The following is a 26,915-nucleotide window of genomic DNA, read 5'->3' as shown; positions in this document are numbered from 1 at the left end:
TTTAACGAGGCAAGTCAGTTAGGAACAGACAACAGCACAAAGGGCAAGAAAGTAGAGACCACAATACATCACGCAAAGCAGCCACAACTGTCAATAAGTGTCCATGAGTCTTTGAATAAGTAGATTGTCCAGTTTGAGAGAGAGAGAGAGAGAGAGAGAGAGAGAGAGAGAGAGAGAGAGAGAGAGAGAGAGAGAGAGAGAGAGAGAGAGAGAGAGAGAGAGAGAGAGAGAGAGAGAGAGAGAGAGAGAGAGAGAGAGAGAATGAATGAATATACAGCTGCCTTGAATCTGAAAGTCAAGAGCTGGGCCAAGGGCGCAAAGTGCAGTTTAGTGAGGCACTCTATTTAGGGGGGGAACATCGGTAGGAAACACAATACTGCATGCAGAGAGATACAACAGAGCACTACTCACTGAAAAACACTCCTCTGCCCATGCATGGGCCCCTGTTCCTAGTAGATGGAGTATCTTGGGATGTTTGGTCTGTGAGAACAGGTTCTTTATATGAAGACTTTTATCAAAGAGGGATGGAAAATTAAGTCCTTTTAGTGACCGTCCTTTTATTTCCTGCCATTGTTCAGACCGTATCAGTTACTTATCAGGTCTGCTATGTGTCCATAGGGCTTAGTGCCAGAGAGAGAGAGAGTGGGGGGAGGGAGAAATTGACAGTGAGAGAGGAGAGTGTGTATGTGTGAGAGTCTTCATGTGTGTGATGACATGTTTGAGTGCATTTTGCTGAATGTACAGTGGGGAGAACAAGTATTTGATACACTGCCGATTTTGCAGGTTTTCCTACTTACAAAGCATGTAGAGGTCTGTTATTGTTATCATAGGTACACTTCAACTGTGAGAGACGGAATCTAAAACAAAAATCCAGAAAATCACATTGTATGATTTTAAAGTCATTAATTTGCATTTTATTGCATGACATAAGTATTTGATCACCTACCAACCAGAAAGAATTCCAGCTCTCACAGACCTGTTAGGTTTTCTTTAAGAAGCCCTCCTGTTCTCCACTCATTACCTGTATTAACTGCACCTGTTTGAACTCATTACCTGTATAAAAGACACCTGTCCACACACTCAATCAAACAGACTCCAACCTCTCCGCAATGGCCAAGACCAGAGAGCTGTGTAAGGACATCAGGGATAAAATTGTAGACCTGCACAAGGCTGGGATGGGCTACAGGACAATAGGCAAGCAGCTTGGTGAGAAGGCAACAACTGTTGGCGCAATTATTAGAAAATGGAAGAAGCTTAAGATGGCGGTCAATCACCCTCGGTCTGGGGGGCTCCATGCAAGATCTCACCTCGTGGGGCATCAATGATCATGAGGAAGGTGAGGGATCAGCTCAGAACTACACGACAGGACCTGGTAAATGACCTGAAGAGCACTGGGACCACAGTCTCAAAGAAAACCAGTAGTAACACTACGCCGTCATGGATTAAAATCCTGCAGCGCACGCAAGGTCCCCCTGCTCAAGCCAGCGCATGTCCAGGCCCGTCTGAAGTTTGCCAATGACCATCTGGATGATCCAGAGGAGGAATGGGAGTAGGTCATGTGGTCTGATGAGACAAAAATAGAGCTTTTTGGTCTAAACTCGCTGTGTTTGGAGGAAGAAGAAGGATGAGTACAACCCCAAGAACACCATCCCAACCATGGCGGTGGAAACATCATTCTTTGGGGATGCTTTTCTGCAAAGGGGACAGGACGACTGCACCGTATTGAGGGGGGGACGGATGGGGCCATGTATCGCGAGATCTTGGCCAACAACCTCCTTCCCTCAGTAAGAGTATTGAAGATGGGTTGTGGCTGGGTCTTCCAGCATGACAACAACCCGAGACACACAGCCAGGGCAACTAAGGAGTTTATTTTTTATTTTTACCTTTATTTAACCAGGCAAGTCAGTTAAGAACAAATTCTTATTTTCAATGACGGCCTAGGAACAGTGGGTTAACTGCCTGTTCAGGGGCAGAACGACAGATTTGTACCTTGTCAGCTCGGGGGTTTGAACTTGCAACCTTCCGGTTACTAGTCCAACGCTCTAACCACTAGGCTACGCTACCGCCCCAACAGGGCTCCGTAAGCGTAAGAGTGGCTCCGTAAGAAGCATCTCAAGGTCCTGGAGTGGCCTAGCCAGTCTCCAGACCTGAACCCAATAGAAAATCTTTGGAGGGAACTGATAGTCCGTATTGCCCAGCGATAGCCCGGAAACCTGAAGGATCTGGAGAAGGTCCGTATGGAGAAGTGGGCCAAAATCCCTGCTGCAGTGTGTGCAAACCTTGTCAAGAACTACAGGAAACGTATGATCTCTGTAATTGCAAACAAAGGCTTCTGTACCAAATATTAAGTTCTGCTTTTCTGGTGTATCAAATACTTATGACATGCAACGAAATGCAAATTAATTACTTAAAAATCATACATTTACATTTAAGTCATTTAGCAGACGCTCTTATCCAGAGCGACTTACAAATTGGTGCATTCACCTTATGACATCCAGTGGAACAGCCACTTTACAATAGTGCATCTAAATCTTTTAGGGGGGGGTGGGGGGTGAGAAGGATTACTTATCCTGTCCTAGGTATTCCTTAAAGAGGTGGGGTTTCAGGTGTCTCCGGAAGGTGGTGATTGACTCCGCTGTCCTGGCGTCGTGAGGGAGTTTGTTCCACCATTGGGGGGCCAGAGCAGCGAACAGTTTTGACTGGGCTGAGCGGGAACTGTACTTCCTCAGTGGTAGGGAGGCGAGCAGGCCAGAGGTGGATGAACGCAGTGCCCTTGTTTGGGTGTAGGGCCTGATCAGAGCCTGGAGGTACTGAGGTGCCGTTCCCCTCACAGCTCCGTAGGCAAGCACCATGGTCTTGTAGCGGATGCGAGCTTCAACTGGAAGCCAGTGGAGAGAGCGGAGGAGCGGGGTGACGTAAGAGAACTTGGGAAGGTTGAACACCAGACGGGCTGCGGCGTTCTGGATGAGTTGTAGGGGTTTAATGGCACAGGCAGGGAGCCCAGCCAACAGCGAGTTGCAGTAATCCAGATGGGAGATGACAAGTGCCTGGATTAGGACCTGCGCCGCTTCCTGTGTGAGGCAGGGTCGTACTCTGCGGATGTTGTAGAGCATGAACCTACAGGAACGGGCCACCGCCTTGATGTTAGTTGAGAACGACAGGGTGTTGTCCAGGATCACGCCAAGGTTCTTAGCGCTCTGGGAGGAGGACACAATGGAGTTGTCAACCGTGATGGCGAGATCATGGAACGGGCAGTCCTTCCCGGGAGGAAGAGCAGCTCCTTCTTGCTGAGGTTCAGCTTGAGGTGGTGATCCGTCATCCACACTGATATGTCTGCCAGACATGCAGAGATGCGATTCGCCACCTGGTCATCAGAAGGGGGAAAGGAGAAGATTAATTGTGTGTCGTCTGCATAGCAATGATAGGAGAGACCATGTGAGGTTATGACAGAGCCAAGTGACTTGGTGTATAGCGAGAATAGGAGAGGGCCTAGAACAGAGCCCTGGGGGACACCAGTGGTGAGAGCGCGTGGTGAGGAGACAGATTCTCGCCACGCCACCTGGTAGGAGCGGTGGTCCTTCTGTAGCTCAGTTGGTAGAGCATGGCGCTTGTAACGCCAGGGAAGTGGGTTCAATCCCCGGGACCACCCATACGTAGAATGTATGCACACATGACTGTAAGTCGCTTTGGATAAAAGCGTCTGCTAAATAGCATATATATATATATAGGAGCGACCTGTCAGGTAGGACGCAATCCAAGCGTGGGCCGCGCCGGAGATGCCCAACTCGGAGAGGGTGGAGAGGAGGATCTGATGGTTCATAGTATTGAAGGCAGCCGATAGGTCTAGAAGGATGAGAGCAGAGGAGAGAGAGTTAGCTTTAGCAGTGCGGAGCACCTCCGTGATACAGAGAAGAGCAGTCTCAGTTGAATGACTAGTCTTGAAACCTGACTGATTTGGATCAAGAAGGTCATTCTGAGAGAGATAGCGGGAGAGCTGGCCAAGGACGGCACGTTCAAGAGTTTTGGAGAGAAAAGAAAGAAGGGATACTGGTCTGTAGTTGTTGACATCGGACGGATCGAGTGTAGGTTTTTTCAGAAGGGGTGCAACTCTCGCTCTCTTGAAGACGGAAGGGACGTAGCCAGCGGTCAGGGATGAGTTGATGGGTGAGGTAAGGGAGAAGGTCTCCGGAAATGGTCTGGAGAAGAGAGGAGGGGATAGGGTCAAGCGGGCAGGTTGTTGGGCGGCCGGCCATCACAAGACGCGAGATTTCATCTGGAGAGAGAGGGGAGAAAGAGGTCAGAGCACAGGGTAGGGCAGTGTGAGCAGAACCAGCGGTGTCGTTTGACTTAGCAAACGAGGATCGGATGTCGTCGACCTTCTTTTCAAAATGGTTGACGAAGTCATCTGCAGAGAGGGAGGAGGGGGGAGGATTCAGGAGGGAGGAGAAGGTGGCAAAGAGCTTCCTAGGGTTAGAGGCAGATGCTTGGAATTTAGAGTGGTAGAAAGTGGCTTTAGCAGCAGAGACAGAGGAGGAAAATGTAGAGAGGAGGGAGTGAAAGGATGCCAGGTCCGCAGGGAGGCGAGTTTTCCTCCATTTCCGCTCGGCTGCCTGGAGCCCTGTTCTGTGAGCTCGCAATGAGTCGTCGAGCCACGGAGCGGGAGGGGAGGACCGAGCCGGCCTGGAGGATAGGGGACATAGAGAGTCAAAGGATGCAGAAAGGGAGGAGAGGAGGGTTGAGGAGGCAGAATCAGGAGATAGGTTGGAGAAGGTTTGAGCAGAGGGAAGAGATGATAGGATGGAAGAGGAGAGAGTAGCGGGGGAGAGAGAGAGCGAAGGTTGGGACGGCGCGATACCATCCGAGTAGGGGCAGTGTGGGAAGTGTTGGATGAGAGCGAGAGGGAAAAGGATACAAGGTAGTGGTCGGAGACTTGGAGGGGAGTTGCAATGAGGTTAGTGGAAGAACAGCATCTAGTAAAGATGAGGTCGAGCGTATTGCCTGCCTTGTGAGTAGGGGGGGACGGTGAGAGGGTGAGGTCGAAAGAGGAGAGGAGTGGAAAGAAGGAGGCAGAGAGGAATGAGTCAAAGGTAGACGTGGGGAGATTAAAGTCGCCCAGAACTGTGAGAGGTGAGCCGTCCTCAGGAAAGGAGCTTATCAAGGCATCAAGCTCATTGATGAACTCTCCGAGGGAACCTGGTGGGCGATAAATGATAAGGATGTTAAGCTTGAAAGGGCTGGTAACTGTGACAGCATGGAATTCAAAGGAGGCGATAGACAGATGGGTAAGGGGAGAAAGAGAGAATGACCACTTGGGAGAGATGAGGATCCCGGTGCCACCACCCCGCTGACCAGAAGCTCTCGGGGTGTGCGAGAACACGTGGGCGGACGAAGAGAGAGCAGTAGGAGTAGCAGTGTTATCTGTGGTGATCCATGTTTCCGTCAGTGCCAAGAAGTCGAGGGACTGGAGGGAGGCATAGGCTGAGATGAACTCTGCCTTGTTGGCCGCAGATCGGCAGTTCCAGAGGCTACCGGAGACCTGGAACTCCACGTAGGTCGTGCGCGCTGGGACCACCAGATTAGGTGGCCGCGGCCACGCGGTGTGGAGCGTTTGTATGGTCTGTGCAGAGAGGAGAGAACAGGGATAGACAGACACATAGTTGACAGGCTACAGAAGAGGCTACGCTAATGCAAGGAGATTGGAGTGAAAGTGGACTACACGTCTCGAATGTTCAGAAAGTTAAGCTGACGTAGCAAGAATCTTATTGACTAAAATGATTAAAATGATACAGTACTGCTGAAGTAGGCTAGCTGGCAGTGGCTGCGTTGTTGACTTTGTAGGCTAGCTGGCAGTGGCTGCGTTGTTGACACTACACTAATCAAGTCGTTCCGTTGAGTGTAATAGTTTCTACAGTGCTGCTATTCGGGGCTAGCTGGCTAGCTAGCAGTGTTGATTACGTTACGTTGCGTTAAAAGAACGACAATAGCTGGCTAGCTAACCTAGAAAATCGCTCTAGACTACACAATTATCTTTGATACAAAGACGGCTATGTAGCTAGCTATGTAGCTAGCTACGATCAAACAAATCAAACCGTTGTGCTGTAATGAAATGAAATGAAAATGTGATACTACCTGTGGAGCGAAGCGGAATGCGACCGGGTTGTTGAGTGGGAAGTTCTATTCGGTAGACGTTGGCTAGCTGTTGGCTAGCTAGCAGTGTCTCCTACGTTAAGGACGACAAATAGCTGGCTAGCTAACCTCGGTAAATTAAGATAATCACTCTAAGACTACACACTCTAAACTACACAATTATCTTGGATACGAAGACAGCAAAGACAACTATGTAGCTAGCTAACACTACACTAATCAAGTCGTTCAGTTGAGTGTAATAGTTTCTACAGTGCTGCTATTCGGTAGACGGTGGACGTTTGCTAGATGGCTAGCTGCTGGGCAGATAGCAGTGTAGACTACGTTAGGATGACGAAATACGATAATTACGCAATTATCTTTGATACAAAGACGGCTATGTAGCTAGCTAAGAAGAAATTGCTAAGATTAGACAAATCAAACCGTTGTACTATAATGAAATGTAATGAAATGTAATGAAAAGTTATACTACCTGCGGACCGAAGTGCGAATGCGACCGCTCGCTCCAACCCGGAAGTACTACTACAATGTGATTTTCTGGATTTTCGTCTCACACAGTTGAAGTGTACCTATGATACAAATTACAGACCTCTAAATGCTTTGTAAGTAGGAAAACCTGCAAAATCGGCAGTGTATCAAATACTTGTTCTCCCCACTGTATGTTTTAGTGTGAGTGCGTGTCAGGGTGTGGACGCACCGACTGCCAGAGCATTTTAGTAAACGGTTTATTTTCCTTCCTGTTCCCAGGTACGACATCTGCATCTACAAGAACAAGCCATGTGGAACCCTAGGTAGGACCTTTGGTTAAACCTGCCCGCACAGCCAAGGAGAGGGCTAACCCTTGGCACACACTGCACACACACAGGCTGCTTGTTGGGAAGCACTGGGCTTCGGTGTCAGACTGTATATAATCTAGCGATGCCAGGGGAGGGGATGTGACTCAGGAAACTGCCCTCATTTGGACTTTGCACTCCCTCACTATTAAGTACCTACCTACCATATCTCTGCTGCAGCTGACTGACCAGCATGACTGACCAGCATGACTGACCAGCATGACTGACTAGCATGACTGACTAGCACAGTCTTCAGAACTGTAGGTTTTAGTTAAGCATGTAACTGTATGTATTGTTTACTTGTATCACCCCTGTATGTGCTTCAGAATGCATGAATTGGAATTGACATGTATGTTAGAGACCGTATTGTGTGTCGCTCTTTCCCAGGTCTAGCTCCAGTGGGGGGGATGTGTGAGCCAGAGAGGAGCTGCAGTATCAATGAGGATATCGGGCTGGCCACAGCTTTCACCATCGCCCACGAGATAGGACACACGTAAGACGCTCACCCACGTCACCTATATCACCCTAATGTCCCTCATCACTGGGGCCCTGACTTGTCCCTGACATTCACAGCCCCAGTAACAGTTATAGCCTTCATCACCTTTGACAAACCCTTTGGTCTTTAGGCTCAGCTTCTGCTTTATGGACCTTGGCTGTTTCAATAAACCACTCTTTCATTGGTGTTATCTGTGACCCCTCATAGGAAACCCTGCCCCTATCCTGGCTTCTGCCTCTCACCCAACTCGCCCATCCCCCACCCCTGCGCTGACCTGGGCTAAACTGGCCCAGCCTCTCACCCAACTCGGCGATCCCCCCACCCCTGCGCTGACCTGGGCTAAACTGGCCCAGCCTCAGTGTGAGATTGCTGTTAGTTTAGAGCGTACCAACTCGCCCATCCCCCCACCCCTGCGCTGACCTGGGCTAAACTGGCCCAGCCTCAGTGTGAGATTGCTGTTAGATTAGAGCGTACCAACTCACCCATCCCCCCACCCCTGTGCTGACCTGGGCTAAACTGGCCCAGCCTCTCACCCAACTCGCCCATCCCCCCACCCCTGCGCTGACCTGGGCTAAACTGGCCCAGCCTCTCACCCAACTCGCCCATCCCCCCACCCCTGTGCTGACCTGGGCTAAACTGGCCCAGCCTCTCACCCAACTCGCCCACCCCCCCACCCCTGTGCTGACCTGGGCTAAACTGGCCCAGCCTCTCACCCAACTCGCCCAACTCGCCCATCCCCCCACCCCTGTGCTGACCTGGGCTAAACTGGCCCAGCCTCTCACCCAACTTGCCCATCCCCCACCCCTGTGCTGACCTGGGCTAAACTGGCCCAGCCTCTCACCCAACTCGCCCACCCCCCACCCCTGTGCTGACCTGGGCTAAACTGGCCCAGCCTCTCACCCAACTCGCCCATCCCCCCCACCCCTGTGCTGACCTGGGCTAAACTGGCCCAGCCTCAGTGTGAGATTGCTGTTAGTTTAGAGCGTACCAACTCGCCCATCCCCCCACCCCTGCGCTGACCTGGGCTAAACTGGACCAGCCTCAGTGTGAGATTGCTGTTAGATTAGAGCGTACCAACTCGCCCATCCCCCACCCCTGTGCTGACCTGGGCTAAACTGGCCCAGCCTCTCACCCAACTCGCCCATCCCCCCACCCCTGTGCTGACCTGGGCTAAACTGGCCCAGCCTCTCACCCAACTCGCCGATCCCCCCACCCCTGCGCTGACCTGGGCTAAACTGGCCCAGCCTCAGTGTGAGATTGCTGTCAGATTAGACCGTACCAACTCGCCCATCCCCCCACCCCTGTGCTGACCTGGGCTAAACTGGCCCAGCCTCAGTGTGAGATTGCTGTTAGTTTAGAGCGTACCAACTCGCCCATCCCCCACCCCTGCGCTGACCTGGGCTAAACTGGCCCAGCCTCTCACCCAACTCGCCCATCCCCCCACCCCTGCGCTGACCTGGGCTAAACTGGCCCAGCCTCTCACCCAACTCGCCCATCCCCCACCCCTGCGCTGACCTGGGCTAAACTGTCCCAGCCTCTCACCCAACTCGCCCATCCCCCCACCCCTGAGCTGACCTGGGCTAAACTGGCCCAGCCTCTCACCCAACTCGCCCATCCCCCACCCCTGCGCTGACCTGGGCTAAACTGGCCCAGCCTCTCACCCAACTCGCCCATCCCCCCACCCCTGCGCTGACCTGGGCTAAACTGGCCCAGCCTCTCACCCAACTCGCCCATCCCCCCACCCCTGAGCTGACCTGGGCTAAACTGGCCCAGCCTCTCCCACCCAACTCGCCCATCCCCCACCCCTGAGCTGACCTGGGCTAAACTGGCCCAGCCTCTCACCCAACTCGCCCATCCCCCCACCCCTGAGCTGACCTGGGCTAAACTGGCCCAGCCTCTCACCCAACTCGCCCATCCCCCCTACCCCTGTGCTGACCTGGGCTAAACTGGCCCAGCCTCAGTGTGAGATGTTAGATTAGAGCTGGACCAGAGGGAGAACTTACATAACTATGAGTTATTTCCATCAATACACAACTTGTTAATAGCTTTATATTTTCTTTGTCATATTTATAACAAGTTACGAGTATGTCTGGTACCGTATATCATTCTGGACCTACCTCCGGGCCTGGCAGTGGGCATGGCTTTTGTGCCTTCCCTCCAAGACACTTTGTTTTACTTGCTGGCCTGGCGTACCAGCCGATCTGCCTCACTTAGTCATGCATACATATTTATCTAGGCGTATGCCTGAGTAACATCGGACATGCTCCACTGGACATGCTTGTCATTTCCAAACCTCTTCATACCCTGCCATGAAAGAGGATTCTGTTAGATTTGCTCTAATATTTTACTTTCAAAAGCCATGACTTGGTATCGTTTTTGAAAGTCCACTAAGTAATTGAGTGTGCCATTTACCTACGTGTGGACACAGGCCTCTGAGGTATTTTCACAGGTGGCAAACCCATTGGTGCTCCCCCCTAATGGCTAGTCCAGGTACCTTTGAACTGGATGGGGTGCTTGTACCCTGGGGCTGTCTAGACGGTGGGCCTTGTCTTTTACAGTGCATATGGAAGTCTGTGTCAGACAGAGAGAGCAGAGCACAGAGACACTTTGCTGTCTGTTAAAATCTGCACAGGCCCAGTTCTGCACCCATGGTGTTAATATGATTTTAACAGGGAGAGGATGTTTGAGCAAAACATTTCCTTTTACTCGATACATCACCAATACCCCCAGTAACTTTTGCACTCATGCTCAGTCACCCAGGAGATATATCAACGCAGTACCATCTGTCTCCCTGCAGGTTTGGGATGAACCATGACGGAGTGGGCAACGGCTGTGGCTCCCGCAGTCAGGAGACAGCCAAGCTGATGGCTGCACACATCACCATGAAGACCAACCCCTTCGTCTGGTCCGCCTGCAGCCGAGACTACATCACCAACTTCCTGGAGTGAGTCTGACACTCACCTCCAAAACACAGGATATTCAAATCAAATCAAAAATCAAATTTTATTTGTCACATACACATGGTTAGCAGATGTTAATGCGAGTGTAGCGAAATGCTTGTGCTTCTAGTTCCGACAATGCAGTGATAACCAACAAGTAATCTAACTAACAATTCCAAAACTACTGTCTTATACACAGTGTAAGGGGATAAAGAATATGTACATAAGGATATATGAATGAGTGATGGTACAGAGCAGCATACAGTAGATGGTATCGAGTACAGTATATACATATGAGATGAGTATGTAGACAAAGTAAACAAAGTGGCATAGTTAAAGTGGCTAGTGATACATGTATTACATAAGGATGCAGTCGATGATGTAGAGTACAGTATATACGTATGCATATGAGATGAATAATGTAGGGTAAGTAACATTATATAAGGTAGCATTGTTTAAAGTGGCTAGTGATATATTTACATCATTTCCCATCAATTCCCATTATTAAAGTGGCTGGAGTTGGGTCAGTGTCAATGACAGTGTGTTGGCAGCAGCCACTCAATGTTAGTGGTGGCTGTTTAACAGTCTGATGGCCTTGAGATAGAAGCTGTTTTTCAGTCTCTCGGTCCCAGCTTTGATGCACCTGTACTGACCTCGCCTTCTGGATGATAGCGGGGTGAACAGGCAGTGGTTCGGATGGTTGATGTCCTTGATGATCTTTATGGCCTTCCTGTAACATCGGGGGGTGTAGGTGTCCTGGAGGGCAGGTAGTTTGCCCCCGGTGATGCGTTGTGCAGACCTCACTACCCTCTGGAGAGCCTTACGGTTGAGGGCGGAGCAGTTGCCGTACCAGGCGGTGATACAGCCCGCCAGGATGCTCTCGATTGTGCATCTGTAGAAGTTTGTGAGTGCTTTTGGTGACAAGCTGAATTTCTTCAGCCTCCTGAGGTTGAAGAGGCGCTGCTGCGCCTTCTTCACGACGCTGTCAGTGTGAGTGGACCAATTCAGTTTGTCTGTGATGTGTATGCCGAGGAACTTATAACTTGCTACCCTCTCCACTACTGTTCCATCGATGTGGATAGGGGGTGTTCCTCTGCTGTTTCCTGAAGTCCACAATCATCTCCTTAGTTTTGTTGACGTTGAGTGTGAGGTTATTTTCCTGACACCACACTCCGAGGGCCCTCACCTCCTCCCTGTAGGCCGTCTCGTCGTTGTTGGTAATCAAGCCTACCACTGTTGTCGTCCGCAAACTTGATAATTGAGTTGGAGGCGTGCGTGGCCACGCAGTCGTGGGTGAACAGGGAGTACAGGAGAGGGCTCAGAACGCACCCTTGTGGGGCCCCCGTGTTGAGGATCAGCGGGGAGGAGATGTTGTTGCCTACCCTCACCACCTGGGGGCGGCCCGTTAGGAAGTCCAGTACCCAGTTGCACAGGGCGGGGTCGAGACCCAGGGTCTCGAGCTTGATGACGAGCTTGGAGGGTACTGTGGTGTTGAATGCCGAGCTATAGTCGATGAACAGCATTCTCACATAGGTATTCCTCTTGTCCAGGTGGGTTAGGGCAGTGTGCAGTGTGGTTGAGATTGCATCGTCTGTGGACCTATTTGGGCGGTAAGCAAATTGGAGTGGGTCTAGGGTGTCAGGTAGGGTGGAGGTGATATGGTCCTTGACTAGTCTCTCAAAGCACTTCATGATGACGGAAGTGAGTGCTACGGGGCGGTAGTCGTTTAGCTCAGTTACCTTCGCTTTCTTGGGAACAGGAACAATGGTGGCCCTCTTGAAGCATGTGGGAACAGCAGACTGGTATAGGGATTGATTGAATATGTCCGTAAACACACCGGCCAGCTGGTCTGCGCATGCTCTGAGGGCGCGGCTGGGGATGCCGTCTGGGCCTGCAGCCTTGCGAGGGTTAACACGTTTAAATGTCTTACTCACCTCGGCTGCAGTAAAGGAGAGACCGCATGTTTTCGTTGCAGGCCGTGTCAGTGGCACTGTATTGTCCTCAAAGCGGGCAAAAAAGTTATTTAGTCTGCCTGGGAGCAAGACATCCTGGTCCGTGACTGGGCTGGGTTTCTTCTTGTAGTCCGTGATTGACTGTAGACCCTGCCACATGCCTCTTGTGTCTGAGCCGTTGAATTGAGATTCCACTTTGTCTCTGTACTGACGCTTAGCTTGTTTAATAGCCTTGCGGAGGGAATAGCTGCACTGTTTGTATTCGGTCATGTTGCCAGACACCTTGCCCTGATTAAAAGCAGTGGTTCGCGCTTTCAGTTTCACGCGAATGCTGCCATCAATCCACGGTTTCTGGTTACATTTACATTTACATTTACATTTAAGTCATTTAGCAGACGCTCTTATCCAGAGCGACTTACAAATTGGTGCATTCACCTTATGACATCCAGTGGAACAGTCACTTTACAATAGTGCATCCAAATCTTAAAAGGGGGGGGGGGTGAGAAGGATTACTTATTAGGGAATGTTTTTATCGTTGCTATGGGAACGACATCTTCGACGCACGTTCTAATGAACTCGCACACCGAATCAGCATATTCGTCAATATTTTTATCTGACGCAATACGAAACATGTCCCAGTCCACGTGATGGAAGCAGTCTTGGAGTGTGGAGTGTGGAGTCAGCTTGATCTGACCAGCGTTGGACAGACCTCAGCGTGGGAGCCTCTTGTTTGAGTTTCTGCCTGTAGGCAGGGATCAACAAAATGGAGTCGTGGTCAGCTTTTCCGAAAGGGGGGCGGGGCAGGGCCTTATATGCGTCGCGGAAGTTAGAGTAACAATGATCCAAGGTTTTACCACCGCTGGTTGTGCAATCGATATGCTGGTAAAATTTAGGGAGTCTTGTTTTCAGATTAGCTTTGTTAAAATCCCCAGCTACAATGAATGCAGCCTCCGGATAAATGGTTTCCAGTTTGCAAAGAGTTAAATAAAGTTTGTTCAGAGCCATCGATGTGTCTGCTTGGGGGGGGATATATACGGCTGTGATTATAATCGAAGAGAATTCTCTTGGAAGATAATGCGGTCTACATTTGATTGTGAGGAATTCTAAATCAGGTGAACAGAAGGATTTGAGTTCCTGTATGTTTCCTTCATCACACCATGTCTCGTTAGTCATGAGGCATACGCCCCCGCCACTCTTCTTACCAGAAAGATATTTGTTTCTGTCGGCGCGATGCGTGGAGAAACCCGTTGGCTGCACCGCATCGGATAGCGTCTTCCCAGTAAGCCATGTTTCCGTGAAGCAGAGAACGTTGCAGTCTCTGATGTCCCTCTGGAATGCTACCCTTGCTCGGATTTCGTCAACCTTGTTGTCAAGAGACTGGACATTGGCAAGAAGAATGCTGGGGAGTGGTGCGCGATGTGCCCTTGTTCGGAGTCTGACCAGAAGACCGCTACGTTTCCCTCTTTTTCGGAGTCGTTTTCTTGGGTCGCTGCATGCGATCCATTCCGTTGTCCTGTTTGTAAGGCAGAACACAGGATCCACGTCGCGGAAAACATATTCTTGGTCGTACTGATGGTGAGTTGACGCTGATCTTATATTCAGTAGTTCTTCTTGACTGTATGTAATGAAACCTAAGATGACCTGGGGTACTAATGTAAGAAATAACACGTAAAAAAACAAAAAACTGCATAGTTTCCTAGGAACGCGAAGCGAGGCGGCCATCTCTGTCGTCGCCGGAAGTAATTAAAGGGAGTTGCAGGGTTTGTTATGTGTGGACAGTGGGATAGATTAACTAGCCAAGTACATTGTGGGCGAGGTCCATGTTTGTTGGGCCCGTTTTCATTCTAGTCTCCTGTCTGTTTCCCTACAGCTCAGGTATGGGTTCATGCCTCAACAATGTCCCACCGAAGCAGGAGTTTGTGTACCCCACCACGGCCCCCGGCCAGGCCTACGATGCAGACGAGCAGTGCCGCTTCCAGTACGGAGTGAAGTCTCGGCAGTGTAAATACGGGGTATCTACTCACCTTCCTCTTCGAACTCGCCTGATAAGGTTGTATGGTCATTTTTAGCTGACAGATCCATTCAGTACTATGTGTGTGACCATGTAGAGATTATACTGACCCAAATCTTCTGATCCATCAGTACCACGTGCACCGTATGTCCTCTCCCGTCTGCCCCTACTCCAGAGCAGACATGCGTTTCTCCTCTCCACCGTTTGTCGGCCAGCTCTCCTCTCCTCTCTGGCGTATCTCTGGCTCTCTGCCCACTGTGATCAGTGCAGCATGAAGGCAGACAGAGTAGCCACTAGCCACTGGATATACTGCTATTTATTTGTCTCCTAGCTAGAGTTGACATGTTCTTTTTAACCAGTCCCATTGGTTTTTGGCCCCATGTTGAAGAGTTTATGAAGAAGTCTTGTGCTATCTTTATTGTATGACATCTTTTTATTAGATGGTCTATTTTATTGGCCCGACAGCTGAGTGAACAGACATCTGGCACAAAATAGTACTTTATAGTGTCATTATCATTGATACTATGCAGTCAGTACAATAAAATACAGTGCCATAAGTTATTGCCGTTGTATAAGCCTTAAATACATTAGCACCACAGAGCCCAGAAGTAGTTGAACCAACCGCTGGTGCCGTCTGCTCCGGGTCAGTGGGCCCTCTTGGCTGGGCTCATCAGGGCCTGTTGTCTCTATAAGGTCTGAAATGGACACACTCTGACAGCTCTCCCTGTGTCTGCAGGAAGTCTGCAGTGAGCTGTGGTGCATGAGCAAGAGCAACCGCTGCATCACCAGCAGCATACCCGCTGCAGAAGGAACCATCTGTCAAACCAATACCATAGAGAAAGGGGTAAGCACTGGAATGTTCCATGATCAGCAGAAATGGGGGGGTGGTTTTTATTTCATTAGTCTTCTGTGTGTTACAGTGGTGCTATAAGAGGTTGTGTGTGGCCTACGGGACCCGGCCAGAGGGCGTGGACGGCGGGTGGGGTCTCTGGACCCCCTGGGAGGAGTGCAGCCGTACCTGTGGGGGAGGAGTGTCCTCCTCCATCCGCCACTGTGACAGCCCCAGGTGAGCGGTACTGCAGATGGATGGGGATGTGGATCTCAACTCTGGCCATAGGACGGACAGTAGGCAGTGAATTCACAGCCACTGTAGAACTGTAAAGCCATTGGGTTGTGTCTGGCTGGCTCTTCCTAACTTGTTTGTGGAGGATGATAGATGCCAGACTACCACCAATCATTTTAACATCCCACTATAATCACCCACGTGCAACAATGACAGCCTTATTAAAGGATATCAACATAGACCGTAGCAAACTGACTTTTTTCTGGTGTTTTTACTGAGGAGTTTGTCTAATTGACTTGGATAGCAGAGTAATAAAAATACAGACTGTCAGAGATTGAAGCAGGGTGGTAGAGCGAGGCTAGCCAGGCGGGAGGAGAATAGAGCCCAGTGTGATTGGGGAGTTATTGTTCAATTGCACTCAGATGTGTTTTGCCTCTGCTTTTCTGGTTCCAGGCCAACGATTGGTGGAAAGTATTGTCTGGGAGAGAGGAAGCGCTTCAGATCGTGCAATATTGATGTGAGTGGGGGAGCAGAGCAGAGTGGAGAAGTAGCTCCCTCTGAGAGTCCTACAGTACCATCACCATACTCATCCTGGCCCGGCCCAACTCTACAGCTCTCAGACTGACCTAATTAACAGCAGCCTGCCCAGCCCAGAACTAATTCCCTCAGTGTGTGTGTGTGTGTGTGTGGATGTGTGTGTCCAAGTGTGCGTTTGATGGAGTGTAGAGGCTTACTTTAAATGACTGCTGGGAGCAAAAGAGACAGGGGAGGGGATAAAGTGGATGTCTGATGTTGAGAGGCCTGAGATTTGACTGACACAGAGCTGATCTCTGCTCCTCTGTGTGTCTGTCTCAGGAGTGTCCTGCAGGCTCTCAGGATTTCCGGGAGATTCAGTGCGCCGATTTCGACAACGTTCCTTTCCGGGGGAAATTCTACACCTGGCAACCTTACAGAGGAGGTGCGTACAGTAAGTGTGTGTCCCACCCTCCTCCACAGCCGACTGGGATACATCATTACAGAGGTAACTACACTGTCTGCTCGGTGGTCATTTCAGGCTGAAAACGTCTGTAGACAGTCTGCAGATTTGCAGAAAGCTGACACATCTGCCTGTGAGTTCACAGAGAGAGAATAGTGCAGCAGCACATGGGGAGAGCTGAGCAGGAGAGTGCTGCCAGACCGTGGGCCCAGAAAGGGAAGAGGGGAGAGCTGAAAAGAAGAGAGGAGAGGAGAAGGGGAGAGACGAGGAGAGGGGAAAGCTGCAGACAATCTCCTGTCTGGCTAGAATTCCTGTGCTTGATGAGAGCTGCTCTGGATGCGAAAGATAAATACTTTCGACGACATAGCTGCTTTTAATCTACCAGTCCAATAACATAATGACTTACAGAGGGGCCCTCTCCAACTCCAGGCAACAAGTGCTCCTTTCATCAAGTCAGCTGATTTTACAATGGAAATCCCTTGCAGCTGTTAAAATACGAGCTGTGCCACAGTCTGCCCTGCGTTAGGGCCATATCACACATCCCAGCCTCCTTCTCTCTACTCACTCACTCACTCTCTTTCTACATTCCTCCCTATTTCTCCCTCTCTATCCTGCTTTCTTTCCCCCTCTCTCTTGCTCTTTCTTCTCTCCTCTCTGCTGCCTCTCTCTTTCCGTCTGTCCTGTAGTTGGACACCTCTAGCAGACCATCGGGCTCGGCTCAGACAGCCAAGGATAGTTCATTAAAAAAAGTGTGCAGCGTTTTAGCAGTCATATACATTTTTTTTCTGAGGCATAAGCCATCCATATTGTTGCGCTTGGTCCAACAACTTTCGCAGGCTGCCTTCCTTCAGCAGGCCCCCCAAGTCAGTCAGCCCCCATCCATCCAGCCTACAAACCTGCTTAGCTTCAGACTGGAGGCAAGCCTGCCAAAGCACAGTACCATGGGAGTTTGAGTTTTCCATCATCCCACAGCTTTGTTATCCGCAAACCTCACAGGCAGCACATACTGTACCTGTTTCAGCGGTGCCAGCACAAACAGAGCCCAAAAGAGATTTCAACAACTTTTCAAACAGTGGAACTAGCTGGAAATGGGTATACTTGGCTTGTACACAGCCGTGGCAGTATTAGATGATTTGTCACAGCCTATAAAGTGATATGTTAGACTATGGGCTGCTCTCCCAGCTCACATGGGGGTTGTGGGCTGTGATGCCCTGGCTAAGAGAGAGGCTTCATGGGAGGCCAGTGGAAAGGCACTCTGCTGCCTGCCTGGTCCTGACTGTCAGCTAGTACCATTGTGCTGCCTGCCTGGTCCTGACTGTCAGCTGGTACCATTGTGCTGCCTGCCTGGTCCTGACTGTCAGCTGGTACCATTGTGCTGCCTGCCTGGTCCTGACTGTCAGCTGATTACCCTGTGCTGCCTACCTGGTCCTGACTTGTCAGCTGGTTCCACTGTGCTGCCTACCTGGTCCTGACTGTCAGCTGGTTCCACTGTGCTGCCTACCTGGTCCTGACTTGTCAGCTGGTTCCACTGTGCTGTCTACCTGGTCCTGACTGTCAGCTGGTTACCCTGTGCTGCCTGCCTGGTCCTGACTGTCAGCTGGTTACCCTGTGCTGCCTGCCTGGTCCTGACTGCCAGCTGGTTCCACTGTGCTGCCTGCCTGGTCCTGACTTGTCAGCTGGTTCCACTGTGCTGCCTACCTGGTCCTGACTTGTCAGCTGGTTCCACTGTGCTGCCTACCTGGTCCTGACTTGTCAGCTGGCTCCACTGTGCTGCCTACCTGGTCCTGACTGTCAGCTGGTTCCACTCTGCTGCCTACCTGGTCCTGACTTGTCAGCTGGTTCCACTCTGCTGCCTACCTGGTCCTGACTTGTCAGCTGGTTCCACTCTGCTGCCTACCTGGTCCTGACTTGTCAGCTGGTTCCACTGTGCTGCCTGCCTGGTCCTGACTTGTCAGCTGGTTCCACTGTGCTGCCTGCCTGGTCCTGACTGTCAGCTGGTTACCCTGTGCTGCCTGCCTGGTCCTGACTGCCAGCTGGTTCCACTGTGCTGCCTGCCTGGTCTTGACTTGTCAGCTGGTTCCACTGTGCTGCCTGCCTGGTCCTGACTTGTCAGCTGGTTCCACTGTGCTGCCTGCCTGGTCCTGACTGTCAGCTGGTTACCCTGTGCTGCCTGCCTGGTCCTGACTGCCAGCTGGTTCCACTGTGCTGCCTGCCTGGTCCTGAATTTTGCCCAATTAACACTTATTTCTACTCTCACATGACCAGAGCCTAGCCAGGTTATAAAGCATGGAAACTGTGTTGACTAAAGGCTGGTGGTAAGTAAAGTGAGACAATGGCTGTGTTGTGATGTATGTGTGTTGCATTGTGTGTACGTGTTTGTGCTATGTGTTGGGTCGGCCCATAGAGCAGATGTGCTGGCGTTTCTGTGCTGAGACATTGATTGGCCTTGTCAGCCAGTAAGAGAGCTCAGTGTGGTCGCTGGCATGCTCTGGAATATGGAATAAATGAGAGCACCTGTCAGTGCACAAATAACATCCTCCCCCCCACTCTCCCTCTCTTTCCTCTCCCTCTCTTTTCTCTCCCCCTCTCTTTTCTCTCCCCCTCTCTTTCCTCTCCCCCTCTTTCCTCTCCCCCCTCTGTCGCTCTCTTTCCTCTCCCTCCGTATCTTTCCTCTCCCCTCTCTCTCCATCTCTTTCCTCTCCCCCTCTCTTTCCTCTCTCCATCTCTTTCCTCTCCCCCTCTCTTTCCTCTCTCCATCTCTTTCCTCTCCCCTCCTCTCTTTCCTCTCCCCCTCTCTCTTTCCTCTGTCCCTCTCTCTTTGTCCCTCTCTCTTTCCTCTCTCTTTCCTCTCTCCCTCTCTTTCCTCTGTCCCTCTCTTTCCTCTGTCCCTCTCTTTCCTCTGTCCCTCTCTTTCCTCTGTCCCTCTCTTTCCTCTGTCCCTCTCTTTCCTCTGTCCCTCTCTTTCCTCTGTCCCTCTCTTTCCTCTGTCCCTCTCTTTCCTCTCTCTCCCTCTCTTTCCTCTGTCCCTCTCTCTCTCCCTCTCTTTCCTCTGTCCCTCTCTCTTTGTCCCTCTCTCTTTCCTCTCTCTCTTTGTCCCTCTCTCTTTCCTCTCTTTCCTCTCCCCTCTCTTTCCTCTGTCCCTCTCTTTCCTCTGTCCCTCTCTTTCCTCTGTCCCTCTCTTTCCTCTGTCCCTCTCTTTCCTCTCCTGTCCCTCTCTTTCCTCTGTCCCTCTTTCCTCTGTCCCTCTCTTTCCTCTCCCTCTCTTTCCTCTCCCTCTCTTTCCTCTCTCCCTCTCTTTCCTCTGTCCCTCTCTTTCCTCTCTCCCTCTCTTTCCTCTGTCCCTCTCTTTCCTCTGTCCCTCTCTTTCCTCTCTCTCTCTTTCCTCTGTCCCTCTCTTTCCTCTGTCCCTCTCTTTCCTCTGTCCCTCTCTTTCCTCTGTCCCTCTCTTTCCTCTGTCCCTCTCTTTCCTCTGTCCCTCTCTTTCCTCTCTCCCTCTCTTTCCTCTCTCCCTCTCTTTCCTCTGTCCCTCTCTTTCCTCTGTCCCTCTCTTTCCTCTCTCCCTCTCTTTCCTCTGTCCCTCTCTTTCCTCTGTCCCTCTCTTTCCTCTGTCCCTCTCTTTCCTCTGTCCCTCTCTTTCCTCTCTCCCTCTCTTTCCTCTCTCCCTCTCTTTCCTCTGTCCCTCTCTTTCCTCTCTCCCTCTCTTTCCTCTGTCCCTCTCTTTCCTCTGTCCCTCTCTTTCCTCTGTCCCTCTCTTTCCTCTCTCCCTCTCTTTCCTCTGTCCCTCTCTTTCCTCTGTCCCTCTCTTTCCTCTCTCCCTCTCTTTCCTCTGTCCCTCTCTTTCCTCTGTCCCTCTCTTTCCTCTCTCCCTCTCTTTCCCTCCTCTCTTTCCTTTCCTCTGTCCCTCTCTTTCCTCTCTCCCTCTCTTTCCTCTGTCCCTCTTTCCTCTGTCCCTCTTTTCCTCTGTCCCTCTTTCCTCTGTCCCTCTTTTCCTCTGTCCCTCTCTTCCTCTTTCCTCTGTCCCTCTTTTTCCTCTCTCCCTCTCTTTCCTCTGTCCCTCTCTTTCCTCTGTCCCTCTCTTTCCTCTGTCCCTCTCTTTCCTCTGTCTTTCCTCTCCCTTCTTTCCTCTGTCCCTCTCTTTCCTCTCCCTCTCTTTCCTCTGTCCCTCTCTTTCCTCTGTCCCTCTCTTTCCTGTCCCTCTCCCTCTCCCTTTCCTCTGTCCCTCTCTTTCCTCTCTCCCTCTTCTCTCTCCCTCTCTTTCCTCCTCTCCCTCTCTTTCCTCTGTCCCTCTCTTTCCTCTGTCCCTCTTTCTTTCCTCTTCCTCTCTCTTTCCTCTGTCCCTCTCTTTCTCTTTCCCTCTCTTTCCTCTGTCCCTCTCTTTCCTCTGTCCCTCTCTTTCCTCTGTCCCTCTCTTTCCTCTGTCCTCTTTCCTCTCTTTTTCCTCTCTCCCTCTTTTCCTCTGTCCCTCCTCCTCTTTCCTCTGTCCCTCTCTTTCCTCTGTCCCTCTCTTTCCTCTCTCTCTTTCTCTCTTTCCTCTCTCCCTTTCCTCTTTCTCTTTCTCTGTCCCTCTCTTTCCTCTCTCCCTCTCTTTCCTCTCCCCCTCTCTTTCCTCTCTGTCCCTCTCTTTCCTCTCTCTTTCCTCTCCCTCTTTTCCTCTCCCCCTCTCTTTTCCTCTGTCCCTCTCTCTCTTTCCTTCCTCTCTCCCTCTCTTCCCTCTTTCCTCCCTCTTTCCTCTGTCCCTCTCTTTCCTCTGTCCCTCTCTTTCCTCTGTCCTCTCTTTCCTCTCTCCCTCTCTTTCCTCTCCTCCTCTCTTTCCTCTGTCCCTCTCTTTCCTCTGTCCCTCTCTTTCCTCTGTCCCTTTCCTCTCTTTCCTCTCTGTCCCTCTCTTTTTTCCTCTGTCCCTCTCTTTCCTCTGTCCCTCTCTTTCCTCTCTCCCTCTCTTTCCTCTTTTCCTCTGTCCCTTTCTCTTCTCTCCCTCTCTCTCCCTCTCTTTCCTCTCTCTCTTTCCTCTGTCCCTCTCTTTCCTCTGTCCCTCTCTCTCCCTCTCTTCTTTCTTTCCTCTGTCCCTCTCTTTCCTCTGTCCCTCTCTTTCCTCTGTCCCTCTCTTTCCTCTCTCCCTCTTTTCCTCTCTGTCCCTCTTTCCTCTCTGTCCCTCTCTTTCCTCTGTCCCTCTCTTTCCTCTGTCCCTCTCTTTCCTCTGTCCCTCTCTTTCCTCTCTCCTCCTCTCTTTCCTCTCCCTCTCTCTCTTTCTCTTCCTCTCTCCCTCTCTTTCCTCTGTCCCTCTCTTTCCTCTGTCCCTCTCTTTCCTCTGTCCCTCTCTTTCCTCTCTCCCCTCTGTCCCTCTCTTTCCTCTGTCCCTCTCTTTCCTCTCTCCTCTTTCCTCTTTCTCTTTCCTCTGTCCCTCTCTTTCCTCTCTCCCTCTCTTTCCTCTGTCCCTCTCTTTCCTCTCTCTCCTCTTTCTTTCCTCTTTCCTCCCCTCTCTTTCCTCTGTCCCTCTCTTTCCTCTGTCCCTCTCTTTCCTCTGTCCCTCTCTTTCCTTCTCCCTCTCTTTCCCTCTCCCTTTTTCCTCTCTCCCTCTCTTTCCTCTCCCCCTCTCTTTCCTCTGTCCCTCTCTCCTCTTCCTCTCTCCCTCTCTTTTTCCTCTCCCCCTCTCTTTCCTCTGTCCCTCTCTTTCCTCTTCCCTCTCTTTCCTCTCTCTCTGTCTCTTTCCTCTCTCCCCTCTCTTTCCTCTCTCCCTCTCTTTCCTCTGTCCCCTCTCTCCTCTCTTTCCTCTGTCCCTTTCCTCTTCCTCCTTTCCTCTCCCTCTCTTTCCTCTCCCCTCTCTTTCCTCTGTCCCTCTCTTTCCTCTCTCCCTCTCTTTCCTCTCTCCCTCTCTTTCCTCTCCCCCTCTCTTTCCTCTGTCCCTCTCTTTCCTCTGTCCCTCTCTTTCCTCTCTCCCTCTCTTTCCTCTCCCCCTCTCTTTCCTCTCCCCCTGTCCGTTTTTGTGCAAGTCTGCAGGATTTCCACATTCCAGTTTCCCAGGGAATTTGCTGAGAGTTGCACTGTTTCTGTTAGCGCCCTCTCCTTTTTGTTGTTGTGAGCGTTTGACCCCACCGTGCTGTTAGCGAAACCAAGAGCCTCAGAACCCACAGCCCTGACCAGTCCCAGACCTTAGGTGGTAGAGGGGTGGCACAGACAAAGAGGGGGCAGAGGGGACAAAAGGGTTGTGTGTGTCTGTGTGTGGATAGAGGGAGTGAAGGGGGGACTTAATCACAATCAGCTGCTTGTTCTCTTGATGTTAGCAATCCAAACTGTGCTCTCTCTCCCCTCTATAGCCCCTCCACCTCCCCACTCTCCTCTCTGTCTCTGGCACCCGAGTCCTTACAGCTGTGGGAGAACAAACTAACTGTGTCGAACCTAAAACCCCAAATCCCATTAAAATACCATGCGTGGCCATCAGACACATTAGAGCAGCCCGGGGTTTTCTCAGTAATGGAGGGGAATGGCTTAAGTAATTGTGTTGCGTCTTCACCCAACAAGAGGCCTCACGGCTGAAAGTGCTAATAAAGAGCGAAGTGGAAGCGATTTGTTTTCGTGTTTGTGATAACGTTGTGTAATGTTGTAAACTCGACACAGCAGCAGTGCAGCTCAAAATCACATTGCGTAAATGTGTTTGAGCAATGAAATGGTGTGAAAGCCAGAGTCTATGCCATTTAAAATGCTGAGTCTCTGCTTGCTGCTGCAGATGGGATCCTATAGACCAGGGGTGGGAAACTCCAGTCCTCCAGGGTCTGGTCTCACACTTTTCTCCATCCCTAGCAAACACAGCTGATTAATCAAATTCTGTTTCTGTTTATCATATATGCATAGTCACTTTAACTATACATTCATGTACATACTACCTCAATTGGCCCGACCAACCAGTGCCCCAGCACATTGGCTAACCGGGCTATCTGCATTGTGTCCCCTACGGCTACACGCTACTGCTACTCTCTGTTTATCATATATGCATAGTCACTTTAACCATATCTACATGTACATACTTGTCACGCCCTGGCCATAGAGAGGCTTTTTATCCTCTATTTTGGTTAGGCCAGGGTGTGACTAGGGTGTGCGTTCTGTTCTTTTTTTTCTACGTTTTGTATTTCTGGTTTTGGCCTGGTATGGTTCCCAATCAGAGGCAGCTGTCAATCGTTTTCTCTGAGAACCATACTTAGGCAGCCTGTTCTCCCACTATGGGTTGTGGGTAGTTATTTTCTGTTTAGTGTGTTTTGCACCTGACGGAGCTGTTTCGGTTGTTTCTTTTCTTTTGTTCCTTGTTGTTTAACCTCGCTACTGTTATAGCCTCGCTACTGTATATACCCTCGCTGCTGTTATACCCTCGCTACTGTATATACCCTCACTACTGTTATACCCTTGCTACTGTATTTAACCTCGCTACTGTATTTAACCTCGCAACTGTTATAACCTCGCAACTGTTATAACCTCGCAACTGTTATAACCTCGCTACTGTTATACCCTTGCTACTGTATTTAACCTCGCTACTGTATTTAACCTCGCAACTGTTATAACCTCGCAACTGTTATAACCTCGCAACTGTTATAACCTCGCTACTGTATATAGCCTCGCTACTGTATATAGCCTCGCTGCTGTTATACCCTTGCTACTGTATATACCCTCGCTACTGTTATACCCTTGCTACTGTATTTAACCTCGCTACTGTTATAGCCTCGCTACTGTTATAGCCTCGCTACTGTTATAACCTGTACTGTATATAGCCTCGCTACTGTATATAGCCTCGCTGCTGTTATACCCTTGCTACTGTTATACCTCGCTATACTGTTGTATTTAACCTCGCTACTGTTATAGCCTGCTACTTTATAGCCTCGCTACTGTATTTAACCTCGCTACTGTTATAGCCTCGCTACTGTATTTAACTGCTTGTTATAGCCTCGCTACTGTATAACCTAGTATTTAACCTCGCTACTGTTATAGCCTCGCTACTGTTATAGCCTCGCTACTGTTATAGCCTCGCTACTGTTATAGCCTCGCTACTGTATATACCCTTGCTACTGTATTTAACCTCGCTACTGTTATAGCCTCGCTACTGTTATCGCCTTGCTACTGTTATACCTCGCTACTGTTATAACCTCGCTACTGTATTTAACCTCGCTACTGTTATAGCCTCGCTACTGTTATAGCCTCGCTACTGTATATAGCCTCGCTACTGTATTTAACCTCGCTACTGTTATAGCCTCGCTACTGTTATACCCTCGCTACTGTATTTAACCTCGCTACTGTTATAGCCTCGCTAATGTATTTAACCTCGCTAATGTATTTAACCTCGCTACTGTTATAGCCTCGCTACTGTTATAGCCTCGCTACTGTTATAGCCTCGCTACTGTTATAGCCTCGCTACTGTATATACCCTTGCTACTGTATTTAACCTCGCTACTGTTATAGCCTCGCTACTGTTATCGCCTCGCTACTGTTATACCTCGCTACTGTTATAACCTCGCTACTGTATTTAACCTCGCTACTGTTATAGCCTCGCTACTGTTATAGCCTCGCTACTGTATATAGCCTCGCTACTGTATTTAACCTCGCTACTGTTATACCCTCGCTACTGTATTTAACCTCGCTAATGTATTTAACCTCGCTACTGTATTTAACCTCGCTACTGTTGTAGCCTCGCTACTGTTATATCCTCGCTAATGTTATAGCCTCGCTACTCTTGTAACCTCGCTACTGTTATAGCCTCGCTACTGTATATAGCCTCGCTACTGTATTTAACCTCGCTACTGTTATACCCTCGCTACTGTATTTAACCTCGCTAATGTATTTAACCTCGCTACTGTATTTAACCTCGCTACTGTTGTAGCCTCGCTACTGTTATATCCTCGCTAATGTTATAGCCTCGCTACTCTTGTAACCTCGCTACTGTATTTAACCTCGCTACTCTTGTAACCTCGCTACTGTTATTTTTCACTCTCTTTTTATTGTTTTTATTTCTTTACTTACCTATTGTTCACCTAATACCTTTTTTGCACTATTGGTTAGAGCCTGTAAGTAAGCATTTCACTGTAAGGTGAAATACCTGTTGTATACGACGCACGTGACAAATAAACTTTGATTTAATTTGAAATTGCATTCTAAACTGAAGATCATGATTAGGTGACTATTGGAGTCAGGTGTGTTAGCTGGGGCAAAACTCTGACGCCAATCAGGCCCTCGAGGAATGGAATTGCCCACCCCTGCTATAGAGGACCAGCTGCTTCTCTGGTCAACTCAATCTAGCTCTTAATCATGCTATTGTATGTGTTTACCAAAAGTATTACGTGACACCTAATGAAACATAAAGCTCTCAATAACCTCTGACTTATTTCTGATGGTATTTTCATGTCCTTCCCAAAACACCAACCATCTATGGGATCCTATAGAGGACCTTCACAGTTGCTCCTCTCACCACCAGCCTGTACTGATGACAACAGGCAGGATGGGTCCATGGACAAGTGGTACCTGGTGTGGTTGTCCGGCTGTAATAGACCATCCGTGACAAGGACAGACGAGTTGTGTGTTCCGAGATGCCGTTCTGCACACCATTGTTGTACTGTGCCTTGTACTGCGTAGTTATTTGCCTGTTTGCGGCCCGCTTGCACAATTCTTTCCATTCTCCTTCAACCTCTCTCATCAAAAAGCTGTTTTTGCCCACAGGGCTGCCGCTGACTAGATGTTTTCTGTTTGTCACACAGTCTCGGTAAGTCATAGACACTGTCGTGTGTGAAAATCCCAGGAGGGTGGCTCTTTTTGAGATACTGGATCCGACACGCCTGGCAACTACGATCATACCACGCACAAGTTGCTTAGGTCACTCGTTTTGCCCATTCTAATGTTCAATCGAACAGTAACTGAATGCCTTGATGTCCGTCTGCTTTATATAACAAGCCACGTGACTCACTGTCTGTAGGAGCGATCCATTTTCGTGAACGGGGTGGTGGTGTACCTGTCCGGTGAGTGTATATTGTTGTTTACCCAAGAGTATCACAAACAATGAATGAAAATAACAATGCACAGCTCTTCGAAACCTCTGACATGATGGTATTGTCAAGTCTGGGTATTTGTTGTTTACCCAAGAGTATTACGTAACAACTTATGAAACCAACAGCTCTTAGCCTGCGTTTACACAGGCAGCCCAATTCTGATCTTTTGCCCAGTTATTGGAAAAAGAGCTGATCTGATTGGTCAAAAGACCAATTAGTGGAAAATATCAGAATTGGACTGCCTGTGTAAACCCAGCCTTAAAAACTGACATGATGATATTGTCAGATCCTTGCCAAAACACCAGCGATCTAGTCAAGACCTATTTGTATAATGGCTTACGTGTAGACCAAGAGACGTGTAGACCAAGAGACGTGTAGACCAAGAGACGTGTAGACCAAGAGACGTAGGATTGTGGGTTTAAGTACTTCTAGGTTACCCCCCCCACACACCCCAAATTTGCTGCAGAATCTAATCTGGGATCTAT

General features: G+C 49.9%; 1 protein-coding gene and 1 long non-coding RNA gene across 6 annotated transcripts in view; one reads left to right on the top strand and one right to left on the bottom strand.

The window, feature by feature from the left end:
* The window catches only part of adamts10 (ADAM metallopeptidase with thrombospondin type 1 motif, 10), a 62,492-nt gene that overhangs the window by 17,410 nt on the left and 18,167 nt on the right, over positions 1-26,915 (top strand). For 2 of the 3 annotated variants that reach the window (XM_035781053.1, XM_052457465.1), the window contains 8 exons: positions 6,892-6,935; positions 7,365-7,470; positions 10,271-10,417; positions 14,235-14,376; positions 15,112-15,219; positions 15,296-15,441; positions 15,892-15,955; positions 16,294-16,405. In XM_035781053.1, coding sequence (XP_035636946.1) covers positions 6,892-6,935; positions 7,365-7,470; positions 10,271-10,417; positions 14,235-14,376; positions 15,112-15,219; positions 15,296-15,441; positions 15,892-15,955; positions 16,294-16,405 — 869 coding nt within the window. The remainder of the gene's footprint in view (positions 1-6,891; positions 6,936-7,364; positions 7,471-10,270; positions 10,418-14,234; positions 14,377-15,111; positions 15,220-15,295; positions 15,442-15,891; positions 15,956-16,293; positions 16,406-26,915) is intronic. The other variant, XM_035781063.1, reaches the window with a different exon arrangement.
* LOC127906269 (uncharacterized) lies at positions 24,370-25,886 on the bottom strand. 3 transcript variants are annotated; one of them, XR_008060692.1, is made up of 4 exons: positions 25,359-25,886; positions 25,028-25,323; positions 24,681-24,992; positions 24,370-24,523 (listed from the first exon to the last, which is right to left on the bottom strand). It is a non-coding gene; the product is annotated as an uncharacterized LOC127906269 (long non-coding RNA). The 3 variants fall into 3 exon arrangements; XR_008060691.1 differs by having other exon boundaries at positions 25,028-25,886; XR_008060693.1 differs by having other exon boundaries at positions 24,370-24,558; positions 24,734-24,992; positions 25,028-25,886.

Source organism: Oncorhynchus keta, chromosome 1, assembly GCF_023373465.1.
Source record: "Oncorhynchus keta strain PuntledgeMale-10-30-2019 chromosome 1, Oket_V2, whole genome shotgun sequence".
Taxonomy (NCBI): domain Eukaryota; kingdom Metazoa; phylum Chordata; class Actinopteri; order Salmoniformes; family Salmonidae; genus Oncorhynchus; species Oncorhynchus keta.
Note: the sequence above shows the minus strand (reverse complement) of the source record. Positions and strands in the feature narration are given on the sequence as shown.